The sequence below is a fragment of the Blennius ocellaris genome (genome assembly GCF_963422515.1).
Source record: "Blennius ocellaris genome assembly, chromosome: 8".
NCBI classification, from domain to species: domain Eukaryota; kingdom Metazoa; phylum Chordata; class Actinopteri; order Blenniiformes; family Blenniidae; genus Blennius; species Blennius ocellaris.
In genome coordinates, this window is record NC_137657.1 from 18,215,831 (window position 1) to 18,242,266 (window position 26,436).

The 26,436-nt window shown below is 41.7% G+C and overlaps 1 protein-coding gene across 2 annotated transcripts in view; it reads left to right on the forward strand.

Moving 5' to 3' along the window:
• The window catches only part of triob (trio Rho guanine nucleotide exchange factor b), a 98,994-nt gene that overhangs the window by 69,088 nt on the left and 3,470 nt on the right, over nt 1–26,436 (forward strand). For both annotated transcript variants that reach the window (XM_080500618.1, XM_080500617.1), the window contains exons 31-59: nt 138–249; nt 838–1,028; nt 1,133–1,234; nt 2,256–2,395; nt 2,574–2,673; nt 6,623–6,875; nt 14,922–15,208; nt 15,315–15,485; nt 16,758–16,853; nt 17,298–17,446; nt 17,597–17,663; nt 17,764–17,867; nt 18,012–18,081; nt 18,786–18,875; nt 18,975–19,067; nt 19,201–19,251; nt 19,373–19,450; nt 19,691–19,882; nt 20,021–20,198; nt 20,794–21,668; nt 22,587–22,840; nt 22,992–23,121; nt 23,617–23,644; nt 23,817–23,979; nt 24,062–24,183; nt 24,962–25,040; nt 25,401–25,601; nt 25,684–25,822; nt 25,943–26,129. In XM_080500618.1, the coding sequence (XP_080356744.1) occupies nt 138–249; nt 838–1,028; nt 1,133–1,234; nt 2,256–2,395; nt 2,574–2,673; nt 6,623–6,875; nt 14,922–15,208; nt 15,315–15,485; nt 16,758–16,853; nt 17,298–17,446; nt 17,597–17,663; nt 17,764–17,867; nt 18,012–18,081; nt 18,786–18,875; nt 18,975–19,067; nt 19,201–19,251; nt 19,373–19,450; nt 19,691–19,882; nt 20,021–20,198; nt 20,794–21,668; nt 22,587–22,840; nt 22,992–23,121; nt 23,617–23,644; nt 23,817–23,979; nt 24,062–24,183; nt 24,962–25,040; nt 25,401–25,601; nt 25,684–25,822; nt 25,943–26,129 (4,702 nt within the window). The remainder of the gene's footprint in view (nt 1–137; nt 250–837; nt 1,029–1,132; nt 1,235–2,255; nt 2,396–2,573; nt 2,674–6,622; nt 6,876–14,921; nt 15,209–15,314; nt 15,486–16,757; nt 16,854–17,297; nt 17,447–17,596; nt 17,664–17,763; nt 17,868–18,011; nt 18,082–18,785; nt 18,876–18,974; nt 19,068–19,200; nt 19,252–19,372; nt 19,451–19,690; nt 19,883–20,020; nt 20,199–20,793; nt 21,669–22,586; nt 22,841–22,991; nt 23,122–23,616; nt 23,645–23,816; nt 23,980–24,061; nt 24,184–24,961; nt 25,041–25,400; nt 25,602–25,683; nt 25,823–25,942; nt 26,130–26,436) is intronic.

Here is a 26,436-nt window from a genome sequence, read left to right on the forward strand (position 1 = left end):
TTCCATGAAACTAAATATGTGGTCAGACAAGAACAAACATGAGCACAGACGTGGCACTTTGTGGTTAGTCAATCATATAATGTGCCGATCACATGTTTGCTGAAGTGTCACTGTGTTTGTCTGTGTTTTCATTGCAGGAGTTGTTGACGTGCTGCGAGGAGGGCAAAGGTGAGATCAAGGATGGTCTTGAAGTGATGCTCAGCGTCCCTAAGAAAGCCAATGATGCCATGCATCTCTCTATGCTGGATGGTGAGTTTACGCACACACACACACACACACACACACACACACACACACACACACACACACACACACACACACACACACACACACACACACACACACACACACACACGCACACATACACACACACACACACACACACACACACACACACACACACACACACACACACACACACACACACACACACACGCACACATACACACACACACACATACCCATACACACACACATGATATTTTGGGTTTTTATTGAATTGCATCACTTTCAGCATCACACACACATGCACGCACACAAACACACACACACACACACACACACACACACACACACACACACACACACACACACACACAAACACACACACACACACACGCCTCACATTCTATCTCTTTGTCTGAGGTTGCGAATGTTAAAATTCTACTTTGCTGTTTTTGAATGAATTTATGTCGCTCACTTTTAAACGCCTCTTGGCACCCAATTACTCAGCCGTGAGTCACAAATAACTTGAATGAACTTGCCTCCCACAAACATTTTTGTATGCATCGTACTAACATGCAAACATCCGCTTCTTTCGCCCCGTCACCCCCTCAGGGTTTGATGGGAACATTGACTCCCAGGGAGAGTTGATCCTTCAGGAGTCCTTCCAGGTGTGGGATCCAAAAACTCTGATTCGAAAGGGTCGCGACCGACACCTCTTTCTCTTCGAAATGTCTATGGTCTTCAGCAAAGAAGTGAAAGACTCAAATGGCCGTAGCAAATACCTCTACAAGAGCAAACTGTTTGTAAGTAATCTCCTGTTGTGTGGCTATATTTCTTGACATCTTTATTTGCCTGAGAGACAAAATGTTGTTGTTGTTGTTGATTTTTGTTTTATTGTTGCCATTAGACATCCGAGCTTGGAGTGACCGAGCATGTGGAGGGAGATCCTTGCAAGTTTGCCCTCTGGATTGGCAGGACTCCAACCTCAGACAACAAGATTGTTCTCAAGGTATGATAACCTTTCTTCAATGCACATATAACTGGTTGCAATCATTTATGTCACATGTAGCACATTTTTTGCTTCATGAGAAGTTTTTGCTGTCCTCCTGGCACTGCGTGAAATAGATCCCATATGATTCCTCATTTGCAGCAGAGGTCAAGGTGTTCACGTATAGAGAAGAGTCACTCCATGTGTCCACCCCCATTAAATCCTACACAGCTCCCTTTGTTCAGCCAAGAAAAGTTCAGTCCCTGTATGGGAATGGAGTGTTACTTTCTGCTACTTATTCATGCATCACACCAAAACATTCGCACAGCAGTTGATGGGTCATAATCCAAACTCACAAGCAACTTGGTAGTTCTCACACAGTGAGTCAGAAGCAATGTCTTATGCATTGTGTGTGTGTGCGTGTGTGTGTGTGTGTGTGTGTGTGTGTGTGTGTGTGTGTGTGTGTGTGTGTGTGTGTGTGTGTGTGTGTGTGTGTGTGTGTGTGTGTGTGTGTGTGTGTGTGTGTGTGTGTGTGTGTGTGTGTGTGTGCGTGTGTGTGTGTGTGCTTTTTGGCTGTGTGTTTTTTGAGACTGACAGAGAGGAAGAAGCCATGTGTATGTGTTACGATGTGGGCATGTGTGCCTTACAGCTATCTGTCTTGTTACATAATTTCTTGTGATTATAATAAACAGTTTCTTATATAACCCAGCTCCTCTGTAGCCATAGAGCTGGTTGCTAAGTGAAAGAGGAAACGAAGACCCAGGAAAAGATAGTTATAAGCTTGAACAGATTGTCCACACATTTGCTCAATGACGCAAAAATAAGAAATATCCGGCGAGGCACTGAGTGAAGTCTCGGACACACCATTGTCGTCATTTAATGCTAAATAGGATTACAGGCGTATGGATTGAATATAGTACTGCAGGGATGAAACAGATCTGTAATTGCTGAATTTAAACTGCTTCTGTGCCCTTGAGACCTGAGATAATAATTCAAGCCAGTGCACGAAAAGGGCTGTAAATACTCATGTGTTTTGTTTCAGGCTTCGAGCATAGAGAACAAGCAAGACTGGATCAAGCACATTCGGGAGGTCATCCAGGAGCGAACAGTCCACCTGCGTGGGGCTCTAAAGGAGCCGATCCACATCCCTAAAGCCACCACAACTAAACACAAAGGCAGACGGTAAGCTAAAAAAAAAGGCTTCTTACTGGAAATGTAGTACAGTTGTAAATACAGTGCAACAGTTTACTTCACATTAATGCTAATGGGAAAAAAAAAAAAAGGTGAATTCGGAGTGGAAATGTAATGTTTATTTGCTTGGTATTAATGGATTAACTGTAATTATTGTTTCTGCATGCAGGGATGGAGAGGAACTGGACAGCCAGGGAGATGCCAGCAGCCAGCCAGATACCATCAGCATCGCCTCACGTACATCCCAGAACACACTCGACAGTGATAAGGTAGGACACAATCTCCAGGAATTCTCACTTCTCTTTCACTTTTATTTGGTTTTCCTTCACACTTGAAATTTTCGCTTATTAAGTTGTCGTGCCTTCTGTTGTTGGTCCATATGATACTATCACACCGTGACATAATCACCCAAACACTGTTTTGATGCAGGCAACTGTCTTCTAGTCGTTTCCTGTGAAAGCGATTGTGTTAGGAGAATTGCCATCTGACAAAGCTTTACAACAGGTTGTGTTAATGTGCATGCGTGCTTGTGTGATCCTGTTTTCAACACTGTGTGTGTGTATCTCAAAAATGAACACACTACAATTGGCTACCTTTGGGCCAAAACGCAGAGTCTGCACTATTTGACATGTATTCAAGATGTGGTTTAAGATGAGGTTTGGTTTGGAGTTGGGTGATATGTAGGGTCAGAGAGTTAGAAATGCAATACATCAATGAATTGACCCCACAAGTGGTGATGTACTTGTTTGTGTGTGCGTGCGCACGATAGCAAAAGAATCTCAGCTCACGAGTGAGGGATGGGCAGTCAATTATGGTTATATCTGGTAATAGCACCACAGAAGGCTTATCCTCCTACGCTCAGTATGATCAACTGCATAGCTAACGCACACACATGCAGATTTAAAAAAAACTAAAAACTGTGCTCTTATGTCATACTAATTATAAACTGGAGCAGTAGACTCTTACATGAGGTTATTACTTTCACACTTGGATTGGACTTTCCCCAGCTCAGCCTCATGGACATGTGCTATTAAGAGAAAATCAAGAATTTATATGCTGACTGTACCTATTCATTTAGCTGTTTATTTTAGGCTAAACAGAATTTGACTTTAACAGTGAGGAGATTGGGAGCACTTGTGCTCCGAAAGCTATCACATTCAGATGCGAATGAATTCATTAAAGCATTAATTAGGACATTGTTGATTCAGTTTAGGACCTACCCACATGCATAAACATTCTAAACACACTGCAACACATCAAAAACAAATTAGCATCTCATTCTCACTTTTTTGAATGTGTCTCTCTGTCCTGCTCTCTTTGGGAAGACTCTATGAGACATTTCATTCAAGAGGCAGTGACAGTGGTGTGTTTGTGTTGCTGCGCGTGTGTACGTGTGCTCAGGGTCCTGTGTGTGTTTCTGCTTTAGTGACTGACTTGTGTGTCAGCAGCTTCAGCCTCCCACGCTCTCTTCACAGAGGATGCTCGTCTGTGTGCCAGACAGGACCGCAGTTTTAAGTCCTCACGGCTATCGATCTTTCACTTTGCCTCAAAATTCAAGCAACTACATTCAAGGGTTTTTTTTTTTTTTTTTTTTTCTTTTATGTTATCTGCATGATCATATGAAAGTTAGTATTAAACGGTGGATTGTGGGACAAAGGAATGAGATGGATTGATTGCTCCGTTCCAAGAAGAGACGTGAAAGAGGGAATCATTTAAGCTTCAATAGTCTGATTTAAGGATCTGCAGCGGAGGGCTGTTGACTGAAACAACTTTTCTTCACGCTTTGAACGCTTTTAATGGATGGAGGCTTTTTATCACTTTTCCAAGACAAAAACCATTTAAAGCTATGAACAATTTTTTTCTATTTTCTCAGCAAGTTATGATTGCATACTGAGCATCTTCCGCTGTGATTTAAGGCGCCTACAGAAGAAATCAGACCTCTCAAGTATAGTTTTCTCGCGTTTTGAACTTTGTCGCAATGAGGGAGTGGAAAGCAATGGAGAGGCTCGAGGAGAGGAGCTCACGCCCCGTCTCTCAGCTTCTCAGCTCTTTGGCTTTACCTCACTATCAAAGGGTATGTTACAAATAATGATTAATGAAATCTATTGTCTGACATGGAAAAAAGAACATGCAATATGAGATTCTTTGCTGTGCTGTACAGCCAGGGAGCAGATGAGCTGTTACAGCAGCTGTAAACATTGGAAAGCATGAAATGTGTGAATGTTTTTAATGCGTCACAATATGTCGCTGTTAATAATCATGTGACTAATGTTATGATGATTTTTACACCTTTGATTGCTGTTAAATTGACATCTTTATGGTAAATAATCACCACATTATCTGTTTCTGTAAGTGAATTCTTGTAACAACACACCGAATGAGCTTGAAAACAAGAACTTGGTCCAATTTTTTCGAAAAGCAGAGAAGAGAAACTGCGTATTAGTCGACATTTGCTGCATTAAGATGGTTTTAGTATGACCCAATACTGATTAACTTAATGCAAGTCAGAGAAGCCTAATGTTGCTCAGGCTCCTGTGTTTGTAAAGGAACAATATTGGGTGCAACCCTTTGCTATTGTTCCATCAGGCATCAAAGCAGTGGCAGCACCTTGCAGCTGCATTGCCATATCGAATTGAAAATAAACCTTTTGAAAAAGGCTGTGCAAAAAAATGTTTGCTTAATATTGCTTTTCTTTTCAAAGACACAGATGTTAGACCAGAGTCCCGTTGTGAGAGTGACGTTTTGTTCAGATGTGCTGCTTTATTGTGCCGCACAAGTGCCTATACTGTCATCAAAGGATGCTGTGTGGGAATATCTGCTGTTTGTAATTGTTCATTTAGTCATGATGAAGTAAACACTGACAGTCAAATCATGCTTGATGTTAGCAGTTTATAGCGTCAGTTACTAACAGTATATTGACTTTTCAAGTTTTTGAAGCAACAATATAAAAATTTGGAAACATATTAGATTAAGTAAGTAAATTAAAAACATGGCCTACACAGTGGCCATTAGTGTTCTGTGATCATAGCAAGAATATTCCTCTGGAGATGTTCTCTATGTTCTCCCCCGTGTGTGCGTGGGCTTTCTCCAGGTACTCATATTTTCTCCTTGAAGTCCAAAAGCAGTTAGATTGCGACTCTAAATTTGTCCGTGGGTGTGTACGTGAGCGCGTGTGACTCACAGCCTCTCAGTATTCGCCATGTGATGGACCTGCAACCTGTCTAGGGCGTGACGAGCTGAGAGGCCATCACCACCACTGAGATTCATAAAATAGTATCAGCAGCAGAAGAAAATTTTGGGGGGTTTGACACATTTCTAACATTAAACATCCATTCCTTCCTGGAACCGAGCCCAGAAATTTGACATTTTGATTTAAAAGATATTACAAATGTGGAAAACGTATTTACACTCCTACAGTTATCACATTGTAAAACCCATAAAATTTAGTCTATGTGGTCTTGATGAAGATAAGAAACTGTTGGCAGTCATTCTCTTTCTGGGTAAAGTATTTAGTTTCTTTAATATCAATAATCTTCCATCCGACCAAAAAAGGTTCAGAGAAATATAAAAATGGTTTGAAATTAATGACTTCATTGCAAGGAAAATTACTCACAAATAATTGTTGGAAAACAATGACTCATCTATCCAACTGATACACTCCTTTATGAGAGAGAGGGAGAGAGAGAGAGAGAGAGAGAGAGAGAGAGAGAGAGAGATCTTAACCAACAAACAGATTGTCATAACAAAGAGAGTTGCGCCACTGGAATAAGTGGATTGTGGGGAATGATTCAAACCTTGTTTTCGGTAGAAGATGACGCAAGCAAAAAGTCATAAATCCATCTTTTTGCTGTAAAGTAAAAGTACTAACCACCACCAACCATCCTTACGTGCCCCCAAGAATTCACCATGATGGTCTGGCAGCTCAAACTGTTGGTTGCAAAGTGAAGTTTGGGGCACACAACATAGAAAGATGTTACAAATTGAACTTACAGTAAAGTTATGCCAGTTAAACAAACGATCATCTATAATAATAATAATAATAATATTTAATAAAATGTCGAACTACCATTTTCCAGTCACAATATCTACAGTATTATCTGTGACTGGATTATTCTGCATGCAGGCTGTCACTGCATGCCTAAATCCGAACACCGACTACTGACTGGAGGTGAGCTTGTTGGGAAAAAATAATTAACACCTGTCATGTTTGTGTTTTAGCTCTCCGGTGGCTGTGAGCTGACTGTGGTGATCCATGACTTTGTGGCCAGTAATGGCGGCAGCAACGGGGAGCTAACAGTCCGCCGGGGCCAGACTGTGGAGGTCCTGGAGCGACTCCATGACAAGCCGGACTGGTGCCTGGTTCGCACTACAGACCGCTCCCCGGCCCAGGAGGGCATTGTACCCTGCTCCATGCTCTGCATCGCTCACTCCAGGTCCTCCATGGAGATGGAGGGGCTCTTCAATCACAAAGGTACGAGCAGACTGCTTACTTGCGTCTAATTAACGCCACTATTTCTTTATTACGAGGCACATCTGAGCATTTGAACAACATAACATTTATGTTTGGAAATTAGTTTATTTAGGGGATGCTTGTCACATTCATGCACATATGGACACTTAAAAGAAGAGGTAAAGTTGATAAGATGTTTTTCTTGTTTGCAAACATAACATGGATGACCTGCAAAAACCCTCACTCCTCATTAAACAGCTGCTTCGGAAAGCAGGAATGTGTATTTCTAGGTGTTGCTATGCAACTGTGGAAAGTCCGCTTTGTGCAGAGCTCTCTTTTAATTACCTTGAAATAATTTTAACTTTCAAATTTCCTCCACTTTATACACGTACACAACTTAATAACGTCAGAAACCCTCAACAGCCAGCGCTGCCACTGTGACAATCATGAACTATGTGGGGGTTTTGTAAAGGTGCGCTGCTGGAGGATAAGATGCCAGAATATGCTTCTGTTGCTAAACCCAAAGGATGTTATTATGTGGAGTAAATAGTATGGCTCCCTTGGTTTTCCCCTCACTATGTGTGTGCTTTTTCACACCACACCAGCTCCGGCTGCAGACGAGGAAATATTGCTGAATCATGTCCTGCCACAGTACTAACCAATTACAGTGGAATTCCCCAAGAAAGATATAAAGACCTGAAAAAAATTTAGGGGCCGCACGGAGGTGCAGTGGTTAGACTCACAACAATATAATTTGGTTTGGATTTGGGGCTGTTCACTTGCTTTATGATGTTTCCATGTACGCTCTTCAGTTGCATGTTATTGTCCTGCTTCTCTCCACAGTCCCAAGTCACATGTTAAGTTTAATTAAGCCTGAAGCTTTTTTTGTCCAATGTGACCTCGGAGAGACTGCCACCCCAACAGGACGGTATTGAGTGTGTGACTGCCCCACATGTTAAAGCTCATTCAGTAGCAGCTATCATTCAATGCAATGTGTTCTTGTACTGTACTTGTACTTCCAAGGTGTGCACAGACCCTATCTGGCCTTTTTATCTTTAAATCTAGTAGTGGTCGCTCCTCCCGCTTTGGTTGTTTTTTTGCTGCTCTGACTATCATTGATGATAAGTGCCGAGTTTCATATGTTCTTTCTGGGTGATTCACTTTCAGAAATCTGATAGATCACTTTGTAATATCATTAATTTACATCTGCTATCTTATCGTGTGACTTGATACACAAAGGAAGCCTTGGACAATGTCCTTTTTATGAGAATTCCACAGGCCATGTGGGTTCTGGTTTATTCCTTAATCATAGCTGGATATTGTGACTGTTTTGGTAAAAATTATTTAAAATTAAGATGTGAATATTCAGCACAGTAAACAAAGAATGAAAATGGCTAAGAGATGAGAATTAAAGGAAAAGACTTTCTGCACCCGACTGTTTGACATGTCGTTGGTTGGTGTTATGAGTTGCTGTCGTGCCTTGACAGAAGTTTTTGCTTTCCTCTTTTAAATCTGGAAGAGTGGGTGAGAGTTCTCCTGCCTGTTTCTATGGTGATATACCATACAAATATTTAGCTGGCAGCCTCTTTGCACTCAGTTTGAGAAAGGTCTGTGTTTGTATTTAAAATTATAGGATGCGCCAAGTGCCACACAAGAACTACCCATTCTGACATTAACTGGATGATTTACTCGGAAAAAAAACAACAGTGCACTTTCCCAGCTGTGCTATTTTTCACGTTTGACTCCACTTTTTTGACGTTTCTCATCGCTCTTTTCCTCACAGACGCTTCTGTTCCTGCATGCGCATCTTTTTTTTCCCCCCCTTGCTGCACCTGACTGGTCAGCTTGTATCTGTGAGGCTGTGTGGCCAGAGTGAGTGATGAAAAGAAGTCTTTCACTGCAGGGGTTGCTTTAGTCAGGGGGAGGTTGATGCCGAGGAGGTGGAGGACAAGGATGACACAAACAATGTTTTTTTTTTTTCTATTTCGACCAACCGTGGAGACTGCTTTGTCTGAATTTATAGGGGGGTGACGGTTGAGAGGATTAAAGCCTTGTCCAGGAAATCTCCTTTTTTTTCCCCCACTCTGTTTGACAGCCAGAAATAATTGACTGTTAAGGGTTAATGTCTGTGTCTAGAATAGAGTAGAAATGTTCACATACTGAAGAATAACTCTCTGAGACTCTGTGCTTGGCAGCTGTTTCCTGCTCTGATTATAGGATGTATTGGTGTGAAATAACAGCCATTTTTATCGATGGTATGTATATATGTTTGTTGATTCACACCCTACTGGTGAACAAACCTGCACATTCCTGTCAAATCAGGCAGAGAGCACTCTCATCTTTACACTAATCACATTTTCCATGAATTACTTGAATTTAACTATTTACTAAATATGCAGCTTGGCTCTCGGTCGCTCTCTGAATTATACAAAATACAAAAGCACCGACTTAATGACAGTGTAATTGATAAAAGGAGTCTGTGAGGAGCAGAGAGTAAGTGTGGGCCAATTTGTGTGCATCTGTGAGGCTTCCCTGACAGGAAGGAGAGTGTTTAGAGCTCAGGAAGACACACACACACACGCAAACCAAACACACACTGCCGTACAGAGAAAGCTTTGTGCACTCAGCCGGCAAAGTTGCTTTTGGCTGCTCAGTGCACATAAGGACATTGTCTAATGAAGATGAGTTAGGTCGTTGATAAACCTAGTAGCATTCGCAAAATACCACTGAGGGTTTTGAAAAAGAATATGAAATGTGTGTGTGTGTGTGTGTGTGTGTGTGTGTGTGTGTGTGTGTGTGTGTGTGTGTGTGTGTGTGTGTGTGTGTGTGTGTGTGTGTGTGTGTGTGTGTGTGTGTGTGTGTGTGTGTGTGTGTGTGTGTGTGTGTGTGTGTGTGTGTGATTGCACCCACAGCCAAACACTCAATATGACAGATTTTCTCCAGTAAGCATTTTGCTGTTCATTTCTGTTGGATTTCAATACTACGTCCATATTTGTGAGCATACTGCACAACATGCATGCATCTTAATGCCTGAAAAATATGCGCCCGCCTACGTGAGCTGAGTGGGTGCCTCTACAAAGAGCAATACGGTAGATGTGCTGAATGTTTGTAGACGTCCCCTTGGAAGAGGAGAGGCACTGTGGAGGTTTGCCCAATATCCTTACAGCAGCCCACTCACGAGGGAGGGAGGGAGAGAGGGAGGAAGGAGAGGAGATACAAAGAAAAGAGAGAGAAAACATCCTACTCTCTAATGCTGCATTTGAGTTTTTCTTTCTGCTCTTCACACACGCTCTCTATGGAATTTCAACGACGCAGTGACTGCAGCATTATTTCTATTTATTCCTCTTGTGTAGTACAAGTCATTTTGCGAGCAATCTGACATTCTACATAAGATTTATAAGACTGCTGTCATCCCTGCAACGATGCTCTGAGGAATTATTTGAAGTTTAAAGAATCAGAAGATTGTTTTTTTTTTGGTTGTTGATTTTTTGTTTGTTGGTTTTTTGTTATCAACATGGCTCGTGGAATTGAATCTTTAGTGTCTTTAAACCCATTTTGCTCCATGGACTCTGCTCAGAGAGAACACTCTGACAACTGCAAGTTCTGGCTGTTGGATCTAGGTAGGTGCTTTGATCAGGTGCAACATCTGAGCAATAACATTATCTGTCGGCCACTTTAAAATCTGCCTTCAAATGCACTGTTTTCAATGTGGAGATAAGATTGCATCTCGTAACATAGCAGAAAATGTCAAGCTGACTATAATGATCATGGAGCACAAGCTAATGTGATACAGATTATTGTTGCACTACTACAGTGCCTTTCTATGTTTGCTGGTTTGTGTCTCTTTCATTTCTATTTGTTTGTAATTGTTCTATGCATTGGTCGCATCCATTAACTGCAGTTTATTTGGGAGCGTCACCACAGTGAAAGTAATTTAGTGATTGCACCGTTATGGGATGAATATTAAATCTACTGAAATCACATTGACAAGATTATGTCTTTGCGCCGACCTCAGTGCTGGGTCAGGCGAGCGGTAAGCAGATGTGTAAGACCCTGTGGTGGGAATAGATTATTAAGGTCAAATTCAGTAGTATGGAGGCATGAATAGGGTTGTTCTTTAGGGTCAGAGTTATAATACATTTACGTTTTGTGGTTTACTCTTGTTTGCTCTGTAAAGTCTGATTAAACCTAAAAAAAAATCATCAAAATGTTTGACTTGCTGTGATTAAATGTGTGGTCACATGTCCACACCCGCCCTATCAAGGGCCACTGGTGACAAGCCCCCCTCACATTTCTCCAGAATGGCTCGACAAAACACCTTCAGCTTTTCCCACATGTTGCACATGCGTGCGCCCCTAAAGTCCCATCTCCAAACACACCGTCAGACTTACTGGTATGTCTGACTCTGTGCATTTGTGAGCTCAGATTAGACCACATGAAAGATTCTCCCCTGGCGACACCACTGGAATCCCAGGCATGTATCTGTGGAGCTGCACAGACTTTTAGGACTACTGCAGTCGTACAACTCCACCCCACCCCCAGAACACAACCGCCACCGCTTCCTATTCGGAGACACACTAAGTTGTAAATCTCGCATGTTCTTTACAGCAGTGTGAACGAGCAGTGACTGAATTATGACGTAGCATTGGAAGGTCGCAGATGACTTCGCAAACATCTGAAGAGAACATCTGTTGGGTTTTGTTTTCTTTTTTTTCTCTTCACACGGTCCCAGTCCACACATTTAAAATGACTGATTTAATTTGGTGGTCTCACAAAAAATTGGTCTCCATATTCATTTTGACTAGTTGCGTTTGGTCGATGTGAATAATGGAAACAGTAGAGGGTTATTAAACGTCTGCACCTTCATGTGTACAATGAGTTTCAGATGTATTATATTACACAAGACCACTACAAGAAAATGTTCAGGTCATCATCAACAGAATTATGTTTAATTCATCCCACTGATGATTAAACCAAAATCACGCTTTTTTTGCGTAATTCTTATCGAGATGTCACAATACTAATGGAATTACAAAATGTTTTGCCTGACTGAATTACAGAGACAGGATGGATGATGGATGGATGACAGGATGACATGAAAGCATGATGCATATCAGAGGACAATGACATTAGTCCATTTAGGACTTTGTGACAATATGTGTTTAGATTTCTTTATTTATCAGAGGGACTGTGAAACTTACTGAAAATGCACATTTACTTTTGTAACATTAGATCCAAAGCTCACTCTCCTGTCCCATGGCAGGCCAGTGCCAGACACATACAACAACACACACACAAACGATTATGAAACCAGATCCCATGCAAATGCGAGGTTAGCAACAAAGTAAAAGTTTCTGACAAACCAACAAAACATATTCCCTTCTGTGACTTTTTGTTGTCCTTCATATAATTCCCAAGAGTAACAAGTCCTGACCAGCTGTTGAGGTGTTTCCACAATGAGAGGCTCCCTGTCGGCAGAAAGGGCAAAGATCATGACCTCTTGTGTGTGTGTGTGTCTCTAAAGTTATTTTCCTCTGAAGAGGAATGTGTCAAGGCTGCTGACCCCATGTTTCATCCATTCACACACTTGTTAACACGACCTCTTCAACCGAATCAGAACATGCAGATGCCACTGAATGGACATGACACTGAAATGTGAACACTCAAAATTAATGGATGGGTGAGAAACCTCCTTTACTTGTTTAGAAAAGCATTTTTTTAAATTTTTTTTATGCGACTCTTTAAGACCTCGGAAAACATTTCTGTTTCTCACTTGATAATTATTTTCTTTTTGGTAGAGTTTCTCCCTTTAGTGTGGCATATGCAGGATTTCATCTTTTCCCACATATTATTAGCAGCAGATCAGTGACAAACCTTTGAATTGATGGTTTGATCATTTTTTTAATGTCTTGTCCAACTCAAAAGAGAACAACACAGTTGATGTTGCATGTTTAAATGGGTTAATCACGGCAACTCACAAGCCGAGGTCAACATTTTCCAAATTAATTTACTAATGGTGATAATGTATGCTCGGTCATGGACTTGTGACCTGTTCAAGATGTACCCACCTTTGTCTCATGGATGGATGGATGGATGGATGGAGGGAAGAAGCAAACATGTAGTACATGCACCCTGATATTTTGGGTTTTTACTGAATTGCATCACTTTGAAATACAGGATTACATTACAGATCAGTATTTAGCTAAATCATTGGCCTCGTAGGCACCTGCAGTGCTTCCTTTCATTGGAAGTTATGGATAAAATGTACATGTTCATGGAAACACGTCAAACTCATAAACGAGTGATTTGATGATCTTCAGAGACCAACAAATGCGAGGGTCTCTGAGTCATCACAATTACGGCCTTAAATAGGATCCATGAACGCACCCATGACTAAAACATTCCTGAGCAGAAGCGTAACCAACAGTTGTGACTGGTTTTCATTAAGTTGCGCAGGGGAGATGTTGCACACAGCTTACACGGTATCCTTTTTAAAGAATGTACTTGTATGCAACATCTGGATCAACAAATTGGATTTCCCCCCAGCAAACCTTCTGCAACTCCTGTTATTAAATTGGTCTTATATGTGCAATATTATTTTTTAGAGCTGACAGAGCTTCTATTGTGTGGGAGAAGAAACTGCTTCTGCCTAACTAAAAAAACAATATGTAAAAACAAAATTGTAAGTAAAGCACATGTTCATGTTATTGTTCACCATCAAGTATTACAGGATCGCAGAGAGTTTTAGACTTTTCCCTCTGACACTCTACTGATGATCACTCAATTTGATCTTTTTGAGGAGTCTGAGGCAACACGGCCTCTGTGTCTTTGCAGTTCTGGAAGTGACAGATGCTTACTGTTAGAGCAACTTCTACTATCTTTATCCCATGTAGCTCTTCCACAACCGCCATCCGTAAGAGCAATTCATTTGAGTTATGTGTTTTAATTATTTTGGTACAAATGACTCAATGCAGAGGGATGACAAAAGAGATTATACTGTGAAGATGCATGTGAAGATGTTTAGGTTCTGTGTCTGCTATCACATCAGGCCTTTTTCTGAAATACTTTTGACTTACTTCCACACATTTACTACAGTGCCACTGTACGATTCGAGTTGTGTTTCATTCCTGTACTTCATGAAGAATTCAGTAGCATACGTAGATGACGTACAAGATCATGTTGCTGTTTTTGTGTGGTCAAACTCACTGTCATAGCCAAGTTTATAAAATCTATGTGACACAGTGTGGGAGGTTGTAGTCTTATGATAATTCTAAAACCATCTGCAGAAGTCTTTATCCGAGGTGAAAAGGTTTTGCCCAGGAGATGATATGTTACGTAAGAGTGTGAAAGCTCGCCGCGGACTCAAACCTCCTTGTGAAGACCACCCAGCCAGATAAATTGCTGAGCCACACAGGCTTTGTTTCCTCAACACCAGCATGTTTTGTGAACACTGAAGGGATGAATGAAGCGGTATTGATGAAAAGTGGAAGTGAAGGAGTGACTGAGCAGACAGGTGAGGCAGGCAGGTGAATGCCTTGTTGAAGCATTCACACGGAGCCTCAAGCATCCTGTTTTGTTTTCTTGCCACTTCATTTCTGATCGAAGAGAAGCTTTCCACCTACAGAGTCCCCGAGGAGCCTTCATCACTGTGAGGAGGAGGCCAGTCTGCCTACTGCATAGAACACACACAAAGCCCTAACAAACACACAAACAAACAAACATTAATCTTTATTTTATCACTGCTTTTTTCTTCTGTGTGTTAGTTGTTCTTGCTTCTGCATAGACAGCACATATGATATATTTGACAGTTTAATTTGATGCAGAAAAGCATCATTTTCTGGCATTTGTCATGAACTTGTGATATTTTTGATGAACAAAACAGATTTTGTTTTTACTTAAATGATAATTATGACTCTCAATACTTCTATTACCTGAAGAACCAATCAATGATGAACTGATAAGTTCAAATGTTGTGTTTTGCTTTTTGTTTGGATAACAGGAATGTCTGCTTTGGGAATGTTATAATGTATTGACCTCTTGTTCTTTTTTCCTTTCCTCTTGTTTCAGATACGCTGTCTGTGTCGAGCAATGACGCCCTGCAGCCAGGCTCCAGTCACACGCTGGGCCCTCACAGCTCGCCGGGTCCCAAACGTCCTGGGAACACTTTGAGAAAGTGGTTAACAAGCCCCGTCCGGCGACTCAGCTCCGGTAAAGCCGACGGCCACGTCAAGAAGCTCGCCCACAAGCACAAGAAGAACCGCGACGGCACAAGGAAGAACATGGACTCGATCCCTGGCTCACAGAAGGACTCTGACGATAGCGCCGCCACACCGCAGGACGAGACACTGGAGGAGGTAGGAACAGATGCCGAGTCCCTGTGGCTTACCATGACCCTGTGAAATTGTATTTTTATTGTTTTAAACTACCAGTTGACAGGCGTCGTTTCTTCTCTCTCGCCAGCGTATGCGTAATGAAGGACTGAGCAGTGGCACCCTGTCCAAGTCGTCCTCCTCAGGCATGCAGAGCTGTGGCGAAGAGGAAGGGGAAGAAGGGGCTGATGCTGTCCCTCTACCACCCCCTATGGCCATCCAACAGCACAGCCTGCTGCAGCCGGACTCGCAGGACGACAAGGTGGGTTTCATGGTGATCCACAGATATGCAGACAAATATAGTGCATAATTATACATGGTCAAATACAACAATATGCAAAACTGCACAATAGGCACAATAGGCACAATGCATGACCACAGACAAAAAAAGCTTTTCTGAATTTAAGCCTCACGACCATAACAGGAATAGATTCAATGTGTTTTTGTACCTTAGTTTGAATAAGATATGCATTGTTTTGCTTTTCTGGTACACAAGTACAGACTTTATGTCTATTATTTGGGGCACAGTTCCCCTGTGTTGGATTGGAAACTTGTCCGGACTGCCTTACAATCATTTGGCCGTATCAAGACAAAGTGGGTATAGCAGATGGATGGTAAACTACTTAATTAAATCAGTTTATCTCAAAATAATTAATACATTCTTCGACATGTCATATTAATAATTTCAGCAGCACTTTTTTTTTTCCATGGAGATATGTATAATTATGTATTTTCATCCACTCAAAGCTTACAAGAAAGCAAGCAAATATTTTTGGCACTAACATTTTTTTCTTTCTTTCTCTTTATTCTCATTATACTAAATGGTTGCATGTTCTTTCCTTCAGCATTATGTTGATTTCTGTTCTGCATCTCTTTTGTCCCAGTTTCCCTATCTTTCCATGTAAAACCACTTCATCTCACATCTGGACCCCTCTTTTTTTTGTACTTTTTCATTTTGTTTTCTTTTCACTTACCTAACATCATCATTCCTTTGGAATGATATTATTTTACCTTTGCAAAAAGTGAATACTCCATTCACATATGTCTGCAGCTCCGTGGTCGAAGTGGGTTGAACAGACGATCCTTTTGAATCTTACCCTCTTCCCTTTGACATGGCTGTGTTGCAAAAAACAAATGTCTGCCCCGTGGAGTCTTAAGCAACACTGTTTGCTACGCATTAGTGGTTTGACCAATCGGGATGCATGTGCCTGAGGAGCACTGCAATCCAACAAATTCTTTCCTGATCTGAACCTACCTCATAACCCCCCCCCACCCCGTCTCCCCAACACCAGCCTGTGATTGGCTCCAAACTTGACCCCCAATTAACCCCTCTATTAGGGACATCACCAAGTCCTTTTTGAGACATGTGGAATTTCGACACTACAATGGTGAGCCTGATTGCATATACAGCAGCAATCACTGAGAGTGTCTGACTCCTCAATGCATGTAGCACGCCAAGTTTCACGTCTGTCGCATTTCGTACGTCAACCATTTTTATTGTCTATCTCTTCCATTTTTCTCTGTCTTTTTTCAGTCTGCGTCTCGCCTGTCCGCTCGTCCCAGTAGCTCGGAGACACCCAGTGCTGCTGAACTGGTCAGTGCCATTGAAGAGCTGGTGAAGAGCAAGATGGTGAGCGAGAAAATAATCGAACACACTGACTGAGTACTTGCAAATGTGATGTGACACTCTTGTACACTTGTACACACAGCGCTCGGTAGATGCGCACACACACACACACACACACACACACACACACACACACACACACACACACACACACACACACACACACACACACACACACACACAGACATCATGGCCGACTAGTCATCTGTCAACACTGTGACTAAGTATGCCAGCTGTCCTCTGTTCCAACAAATGGGCGTTGCAAAAAATCTGCAGCATGTTGATCCCCACCGGCCTGCTCACATTATTTCAATGAACAAATGAAACATATGGCAGTTCTTTCTTTCCACCTCCTTATTATTCTCTTCTCATCTTTCCCACTTCTCTCTTGATCTCTTGATCTTCCTCTCCTTGCCTCCTCCTCCTGCACTCCTTCTATTTCTTTAGTCACTGGAGGACCGTCCAAGTTCTCTATCAGTGGAGCAAGGCGACAGCAGCTCACCCTCCTTCAACCCCTCTGATAACTCACTCCTGTCCTCCTCCTCGCCCATCGACGAGGTGGATGAACGCAAATCTGGCTTCCTCAAGAGAAGACAGTGAGTTATAAGCCTCTGGCTTGTCAAGCGTTTTTGACAAGCAAAGACTGCTTGACCTCAATCCGTTGCTCATGTTTGTCCTTATTTGTGTGCTTATAAGAAACATTTTTATGTCCCACAGCATCACAATTTCTGTTTTCTGTCTCCCAGTTATGTGCTTCTGGAGCTGGTCGAGACAGAGAGAGACTATGTCAGAGACTTGGGATCAGTAGTTGAGGTGAAAACAAATTTAAGATATTAAGCTGTCTTCAATGACTTTTTCCAGATGTGTTTTTTGTGACTGTTTTGTTTTACTTTTTTCATCTCTAATCTCTTAGGGCTACATGAGTAGAATGAAAGAGGAAGGAGTTCCAGATGACATGAGAGGAAAAGACAAGATTGTTTTTGGAAACATCCATCAGATCTACGACTGGCACAAAGAGTACGCTTGATGTTCATCTTTAGTAATTGATACCAAGTGAACACAAAACAGTTGCTCATAATTTGTTATACCTATGCCACAAAATATAACTAGCCCCTTTAGACTCCATAGATCATATTTTTTTCTGTCTTTATCTGTCCTCAGTTTATTCCTGGGAGAACTTGAACGGTGTTTGGAGGATCCTGACAGACTGGCTCCTTTATTTGTCAAACAGGTGAATAATTCTGTGACATTGTGGCTGCTGGTAAAGTGAAGACTGTCAACTACATTTTGGGGAATTTCACAGAAGAAAAGAAAAGCATGTATCATGACATAAGGACCATGTGCAAGGCTAGCTTTGCATAGTGTAAAATGTACATATAATATACGTATGACTGCAATTTGTTGCTGCTCCTGCGATTCATACTGTTCAACAGGTGAGAAGGCAACTGTTAGAGACACAGAACTGAAAAGTAAATTATACTAATGAAACAGTAAAACTGCAACTTATTGCTCGTGGAATAACATTAGCATAAAAATCATCCTGAGAGACAGTTTGTGAAAATGGGCTGCAGAACAAACTAATCAAGCTAGAGGCTGCAGAAATCATGCGGCCAAATAAGTGACATTCTTTGGCCAAAATTATACTCTGGAGAGAAAGATTGTGGGAGAACAGATTTTAGATGGCACTCATTTCTCTTAAAAGCTGTTTAGATCACACTGGGCTGTATATTATATATGTATAGTGTATACAGGACACTTTATGTCCTGCATTATATTCAGTGAGTGTGACCACACTCTTCATTTTAGCTCTCTAGGCCCCGATGGAAATTTGTATTGTGAAGTGTATTTTTTGTTTTTCTCAGTGTTTCCTGTGATTTTTTGAAAAAAAGAAAAAAAATTTGACGCCTGTGTTTTTTCCCCCCCCTCCCATTCTAGGAGCGGAGGCTGCACATGTATATCGTGTACTGCCAGAATAAGCCTAAATCTGAGCACATTGTGTCAGAGTATATCGACACTTACTTTGAAGTAAGATTTATATTTCTACTCTTTTTACCCAAAGCCTTTTCTTCATTCTTCATGTTATTAGTTGTTTTGAGCGGTAATATTGACTTTATCTTCCACCAGGACCTTAAGCAGCGATTAGGACACAGACTGCAAATCACCGACCTGCTAATCAAACCTGTGCAGCGCATCATGAAGTACCAGCTACTACTGAAGGTAACATTTTCATTCTTTATTACTTTATTGCTGGACTGAACTAGCCTAAAAATGCATTTTTATATACATCTCTTACATTGAATATGCGGTGTTAATTGGCACACAGTTTGAAACATTTGAAACTGTTTCACAGGATCTTCACAAGCTTTCTAAGAAAGCTGGAGTGGATACGACAGAGCTTGAGGTACAGTAGCAGTACAGTAACTAAAAAGGGTTTATTTGAAATTCTTGATCATATTATGTTATACTTGTCTTTCATTGTGACAGCACTTAGCCTCAAAGTGTTCTCTCATGTTCTTCTGTAGAAAGCTGTAGAAGTGATGTGCGTGGTCCCCAAACGCTGCAACGACATGATGAATGTTGGGCGCCTTCAAGGCTTTGAAGTAAGTCAGCTTTTTATACATTCAAAGTGACTTGGTGTGAATGTATATTAGTAGTGTAAGTAATTTCTAGTTTCTGCCACTAGGTGTCACTGTCCACTTAGGTTTTGTTTTTCTTTCAGCATTGGGCTTTCCCCTTGTCTGTTCCAGGAGTTTATCATAAAGGTTGTTTCTGAAAACTCACCTCCTCTGTCCTCATGCTTTTATTGATATGCTCTTTCACTGCTCTCCCTCCTGCTGCAGGGTAAGATTGTGGCTCAGGGCAGATTACTCCTCCAAGACACCTTCATGGTTTCGGACCAGGATGGAGGACTCCTGTCCAGGATGAAAGAGAGGAGAGTCTTTCTGTTTGAACAGATAGTTATCTTCAGTGAGCCCCTGGACAAGAAAAAGGGCTTCTCTACCCCTGGCTACCTCTTTAAAAACAACATAAAAGTGAGCACAATTCAATGAAATGACCACTGAACAGATAAAGTATAAACATGCCCAACTAAGAGAGTTCATGCTTATTTACTTCACAATACAGTCCCGAGGTTTTTCATATTATTTTGATTTCTCTCCATTTCACTCCAGGTGAGCTGGCTTGGTCTTGAAGAAAATGCAGATGATCCCTGCAAGTTCACACTGACCTCCAGATCATCCAGTGGAAACCTGGAGCGATACACACTCCATTCAACAAGCCCCGGAGTCAGTCAGGTCTGGGTCCACCAGGTCAGCCAGATCCTGGAGAACCAGCGCAATTTCCTCAATGGTGAGAAACAGCAGTGCTTATTGCTGTGCTTACAGTGATGCACGTATACAATCATAATTAATTTTCTGACCTGCTCTGAAACCTTTCAATCTCAAGACAGAAAATACAAAATGGATCATCTTTATAAACTCATTTGCCAGGTGTTTCGCCATTGATAATGTGGAAACTCAAAAGATTTCATGCATTTTGCATTGCATTTTTAAAGAGAAGGTTATATTGTCAGGAATGAAGCAGGTAATGCTTGCAATAGTTGGTTTATGTGTAAGAAGTGTAAAATATATTACGTGATGGAAAATGTTTCCATTGTGTTCTAACTTTTGGAGATGCAGCTGTAAAATGTATTTGTCTTAAAGAATCAGTGACAAAATGTCTTTTGCCATTTGATTTCCGTATATTTACATACTTCAGACCGAAGCATTTTAAAGTAGAGGAGACCTGTTCCAGATTTGATTGACAGTTTTTGGAAGTCAATCACTGTGGATGTTTTTCAAGTTCAAGCTGTTAACGGGAGCCGGCTGTTGACTGGTGAAATGGAAACAGCCGCAGTTGTTTTTTGACATAAGACCCTTTTTTTTTTTATTGTCTTCTCTCACAGCTTTGACCTCACCCATCGAGTACCAGAGGAACCACGTGGGTGGTGGCGGACCGAGTGGCCCACCCAGCAGTAGCAGTGGTAGTACTGCTGGCCTCTCTGGAGGCAGCAGCTCCAACAGTACCTCCAACATGGGAGGAGGAGGAGGTGGCGGTGGCTCCGGAGGATCGGGGGCCAGCTCCGCCTCTCTGTGTGGCCCTCGCTCTCGACCTTCCCGAATCCCTCAGCCATCCTCACGCCTCCCACAGCCTGTCCACCACCACCACCCCCCGGGCCCCGAGGGGCCCGACAGATCAGCAGGTATGTGGTTACCCTGCCACCCCCAGTCCCCTCAGTCCTTCCCTTGTAACTCCTACTTAGACAGCACAGCTAACGGAGACCTGTTAGCCCCGGAAGTCCCGAAGATGAGGATGCTGGATAATCCTCATGGAAGTAACAGTAATAACAGTAACAAGCCTTCAGGCAGCATGGACAGCAGCAGACAGGCTTCAGGTTCAAATGAAGAGATGGCCAAGCCACAGATGCCCGTGGCTCCTCTGAATTTTTCCTTTAAGAGCTCTCGAGTTGGGACAGTCACCCCCTTGATTTCCCCTCAGTCCCCTGGGGCAGGAGGGAAGGAAGTGTTTGCTCCATCCAGCCCGGCTCCCAAAGGCAACCCCTTCTGGGCTGTGGTCCCCCCTAGGCCTCCCTCCCCTGCCAGCAGGCCTGGCTCTTTTTCCTACCCCAGTGACAATGGCAGCGGAGGGGACTCTTTGGGCAGAGGGGGTCACGGAGTGTCCTCGCATCATCGGCACTCCAGCCACAGTAAGGACATTGACCGCATGAGCACCTGCTCCTCCACCAGCGAGCAGTCCATACACTCCACCCAGAGTAACGGGGTAAGATGTCAAGTTGACGCCTCAGGCTTCAGTGAGGATCTTCTCACTAGTCACTAACCCCGCCCTCCCTGACGAGCTGTCAGTCAGTCACCCTGCCGCTGGCTATAAGAATGGCTTGAACATGCAACGACTACTACTCCTGCTGAAACTGACCGAAGATTAACGGCCATCTTGAGTGCACTAACTTCACCGAGAGTATGTGTGAGAGAGAATTTTCTGGCTCTCCCTGAGTGCACTAACAGTGTGGCTTGACTCAGAGCAGCCATTGTTCCTGCTTTTTAAAAGGCTCTTTCTCTTTCTCTCTCGGAACTCACTGTGTTTGCTTTTCAACTGTCGCCAATAAACTCTTAACAGTTTTCAAATGGTATTAAAAAAAGCACCATTCTATTTTTCCATTAAATTTTCTTTAAATCATTTGCAATGATCTCTGATCTATGTTCACAACTTTGTGCGGCTCTTTCACTTGCACTTCTGTTCAACTTTTCACATTTTTCTTTTAGATGACTTTGTCTAAACATTGCAATTAAGTGTTTACATTCTTTCTATATTTCATCCGGAAATATTCTTTGTAATTAACGTCATTCCTTGGACGCATCAAATTGTGTGCTTTTCCCACTTGTAATTGTAGCTTCCCAACTTTGCAAAACTTCTCACAATATTGACACAAGAAACACTTGCAATGTGTCAATTGCTGCATGCATGAAGTATAATCACAACGTCATCTGTTTATGTGTTCCTATCTATCAGATCTCACGTTTGATTGGTGTAAAGTAACACTTCTGTACTTCCCTTTCAGAAATGTACAACTGTTTATTTGTGGTTGCTGTGTTGGTTTATGCTGGTATGTAGTGTTGTGTTGCAATGGGCTTTGTTTTTTGGTTATTTGTTTAAGTCTTTCTCAATTTTTCTCTCCGGCAGAGTGAAAGCAGTAGCAGCAGCAGCAGCGTGTCCACCATGTTGGTGACCCAGGACTATGTGGCAGTGAAGGAGGATGAGATCAGTGTGGTGCAGGGTGAGGTGGTCCAGATGCTAGCGAGCAACCAGCAGAACATGTTCCTGGTTTACCGAGCAGCCAATGAACATTCCCCCGCAGCTGAAGGCTGGATTCCTGGCTACGTATTAGGACACACCTCCTCCTCCATCACACCAGAGCTCCCCGAAGGAACCATCAAGTACGCATAAGTAACATTCCTCCTTTTTCTCACGCATACACAATCGCTTGCAAATAGCTGATTTCATCACCAATATATGGCATGTTATTATATTTAAACTAAAATAGAAATTAACTTTGCTGCTTCTTTTTTTTTTTCTTTCTTTGTTTAGAAAATCATTGTCATGGCACACAGCGCTTCGAATCCGACGAAAGTCTGAGAAAAGAGACAAAGAGGGCAGGAAATTAGAGAACGGCTACCGCAAGTCTCAGGACAGCCTGGCCAACAAAGTCTCTGTCAAGGTACAGAGAGTGAAGGTTATATTTAAGAGGAGAGGAGGAGAAGTTAAACGTTTTTCTAAATTTGACAACGTAATGAAATGGTTGCAAGAAGAACGTTACTCTGTGATGCCGAGCTCCAATGGGAGGGACCTGGACTTCCGTTTTTCTTAGACAGTACTTAAATGATATTTGTTATTATAAAGAAAAACGAAATGGTTAAACTTGGGATGTCATTCAAAATTCTAAAAAGATCTGAGAAGAAATTCAGTCTGAACAACAGTAAAGTCCTGAGTTGCTTACACAAAGCAGCAGTCTAATCGTTTTTAATAACACAAGTATTTCCAGGTGTGTTGATTTCATGCAGGAGTATCTCAGTAATTCAAAAATACAGTTTGACTGTACAGATTATTTTTACTTGTTGTATGTGTGAATGCAGTATGCTTCTGTTCTCTTCTCTTCATCATTTTCTCTTATGATTCATTCAAAGAAATGTAACGTCTTGCAATTTTTTTTCAGCTTCTGAATCCCAACTTCATCTATGATGGTAAGTACACATTGTTCTTCTAAATCAATCCATGATCAAGTGTGTGAATCTTTATGTAAATTAGGTGAAACAAATTTAACTTTATACTTAACATCACCATTCTGCACTTTCCATTTTGCCTTTCAGATTTTAGTGAAGAAGTTGTAATTCTCTGCCTACTGTTTTTCTCCAGCTCCTCCGGAGTTTCTTGTTCCTGTAAGCGATGTCGCGTGTGAGAGCGGCGACAATGTTACCGTGAGGTGTAAAGTGTGCGGTCGACCTCGGGCCAGCATCACTTGGCGAGGACCTGACAACAACACTCTGAGCAGCAACGGATGCTACAGCATGACATACAGGTACACGAACAACCTTGTATGCGTTTATCAAAAATTGTGTGCCGGGAATGCTAATTTTATGACACTGTTGCTGTTTCTTCAGTGAAACCGGAGAAGCTTCTCTGCGTATTTCAGGAGTGTCTGTAGACGACAGTGGTGTGTACACCTGTGTTGCCACAAATGTAGCCGGCACAGTCACGTCCTCTGCTAGCCTCAGAGTCTCAGGTGAGCATGTACTCTGAAAAGTAGAACACGTTAACTTTTAATTTGTTGGTGTGCTGCATACTCGCAATACCCTTGATTTTCATTCCAAAGTAAAATCAAATGTTAGTTTATATAAAGGCATAATAATATTTTAAAAAAAAGCCATAGAGAAGTAAAATAAAAACATACCAAAAATGTTAAGTATAGTGAATTAGTTGAGGGAATAACATTAAAGATATCAATCAAAAATTATGAGATTGTTTGATCGATTGAGAAGTGGTACATAGCTAGAAAATATTAGCAACCTGTCTCAGATTCTATTGGCGATAGTAGATGGTGGATGTGTGGAAAGCAGTAGTATCATCCAATGTTTTTGTTACTTTTAACAACAATTCAAAGTGACGAGGCAGAGGATATTCCACATAATCACAAATGGTGTCGTTTGTGTTTTTAGAACAAACAAGAATATAATCAGCTGTTTGCAATCTGCTACTATAATTATGTGTCTGAACATGGGACTTCACGTGTGTGCTGCAATAACTGTCACAATGACAAGCCATGACAAATAACCTATTTAATGAAAAATATCCACATTTATTGGAAAATTATTACATAGAGAGAGAAAAACAGATACATTTTGCATCTATCGCTACTTTTCAATGCGATCTCCTCCACCACATACCACAGTGGTCTAACATTAGTTTCACTCAATAACTTTGAGCCCATTTGCATAATTTCTTTATATATATTTGTTATAGTTGGTGTCCTTGACAGATTTTGAATCCATGTGTGTTCTCAGGACCCCCTGATGATGGCAGTGAAGTCTTCTGGAAAAACAACTTTGAGTCCCACTACACAGAGATCACTGAACTAGGAAGGTAAACATGTACCAATGAAATCATTTAAAAGATCATATCTCAAACATGTGGCAAACAGGCATTCAGTTGTATCAATGGTTGTGTGGTTGCATAGGACGATAGCTAAACAAAGAAGGATTACTTGGTTATTGCTTATTAAAAAAGAGCTAATGTTAATTAGTTAATGTAGATGGGTTTAAAAATGCATGAATCATTCACAGGTAAATTTGTCAGGTAAATCTGAATTAAGAAATGACATTGTATATCTACTCAATGTGTGGGAAAACAAGGCAACTCATTATTGATGAAATGCCCAAAACCTAAAGGTGTACCGCTTCTCTGTGAGTTTAAAAAAGTGACTCCCTTGTTCCTGCTCCTCAGGGGCCGGTTCTCCGTGACGAAGCGATGCGACCAGAGAGGGAGTAAACGCACGGTTGCTGCAAAACACGTCAACAAGAAGCTGTTGCGTCGAGAACAGGTGCTTCAGGAGATCAGACTCCTCCAGATGTTGGAGCACTCCAACCTGGTGAAGCTGCTAGACACGTATGAGACGGCCAACAGTTACGTCCTCATGCTGGAGATGTATGTAGACATTGTCTTCCATGGAGTTCTTCAGTTTTTCCGTCGCTAATGTCATGCTAATCCCTTGTGTTTGTGTTGTCAGGGCAGACCAGGGGCGTTTCCTGGATTATATAGTGAGCTGGGGCAACCTGACGGAGGAGAAGGTGGCTTTATACCTCAGAGATATTCTTGAAGCTATCCACTACCTGCACAGCTGGAGGATAGCACACCTGGATATCAAAGTAAGCAGGCATCCTTACATGTTGGTTGCCATATCACTATATGGTCTATTTAGGTTATTTGAATTAGATCTCTGTTTCAAGCACACGTTGCCATGTTGTTTTCTTTCCATGCTCCTGCAGCCTGAGAACATCGTGGTGGAACATGCATCCTCGCAGCCGATAATCAAGCTGACGGACTTTGGTGACGCTGTCCAACTGAGTCCTTCCTCCTCATATATCCATCCTCTTGTTGGGAGTCCAGAATTCTCTGCTCCTGAACTCGTTCTGGGTCAGCCAGCTTCACTCATGTCTGACCTCTGGAGCCTAGGTATGTGAAAAAAGTACTACCACCGTGTTTAATGTCATACATCACCTTTGTGTATTTGGCATTCTTACATTATAGATGTCCTTTCAAGTTATTATCACTTTAAAGCTGCTGTGTGTAACATTTGGAGTTTTTGAGGGGCTGAAAGTATGGAAAATCACATAAAATCACAAATAGCTGTTTTCTTTGCTGAATGTAAGCTCTTTATAATTAGATAAAAGGAAGAAAGAACAACTGAAATCATGACAAGAGATGGGTGGAGGGTAAAACTAGTAATTACATTTTAGGTGCTAAATGTTTAATAAATATA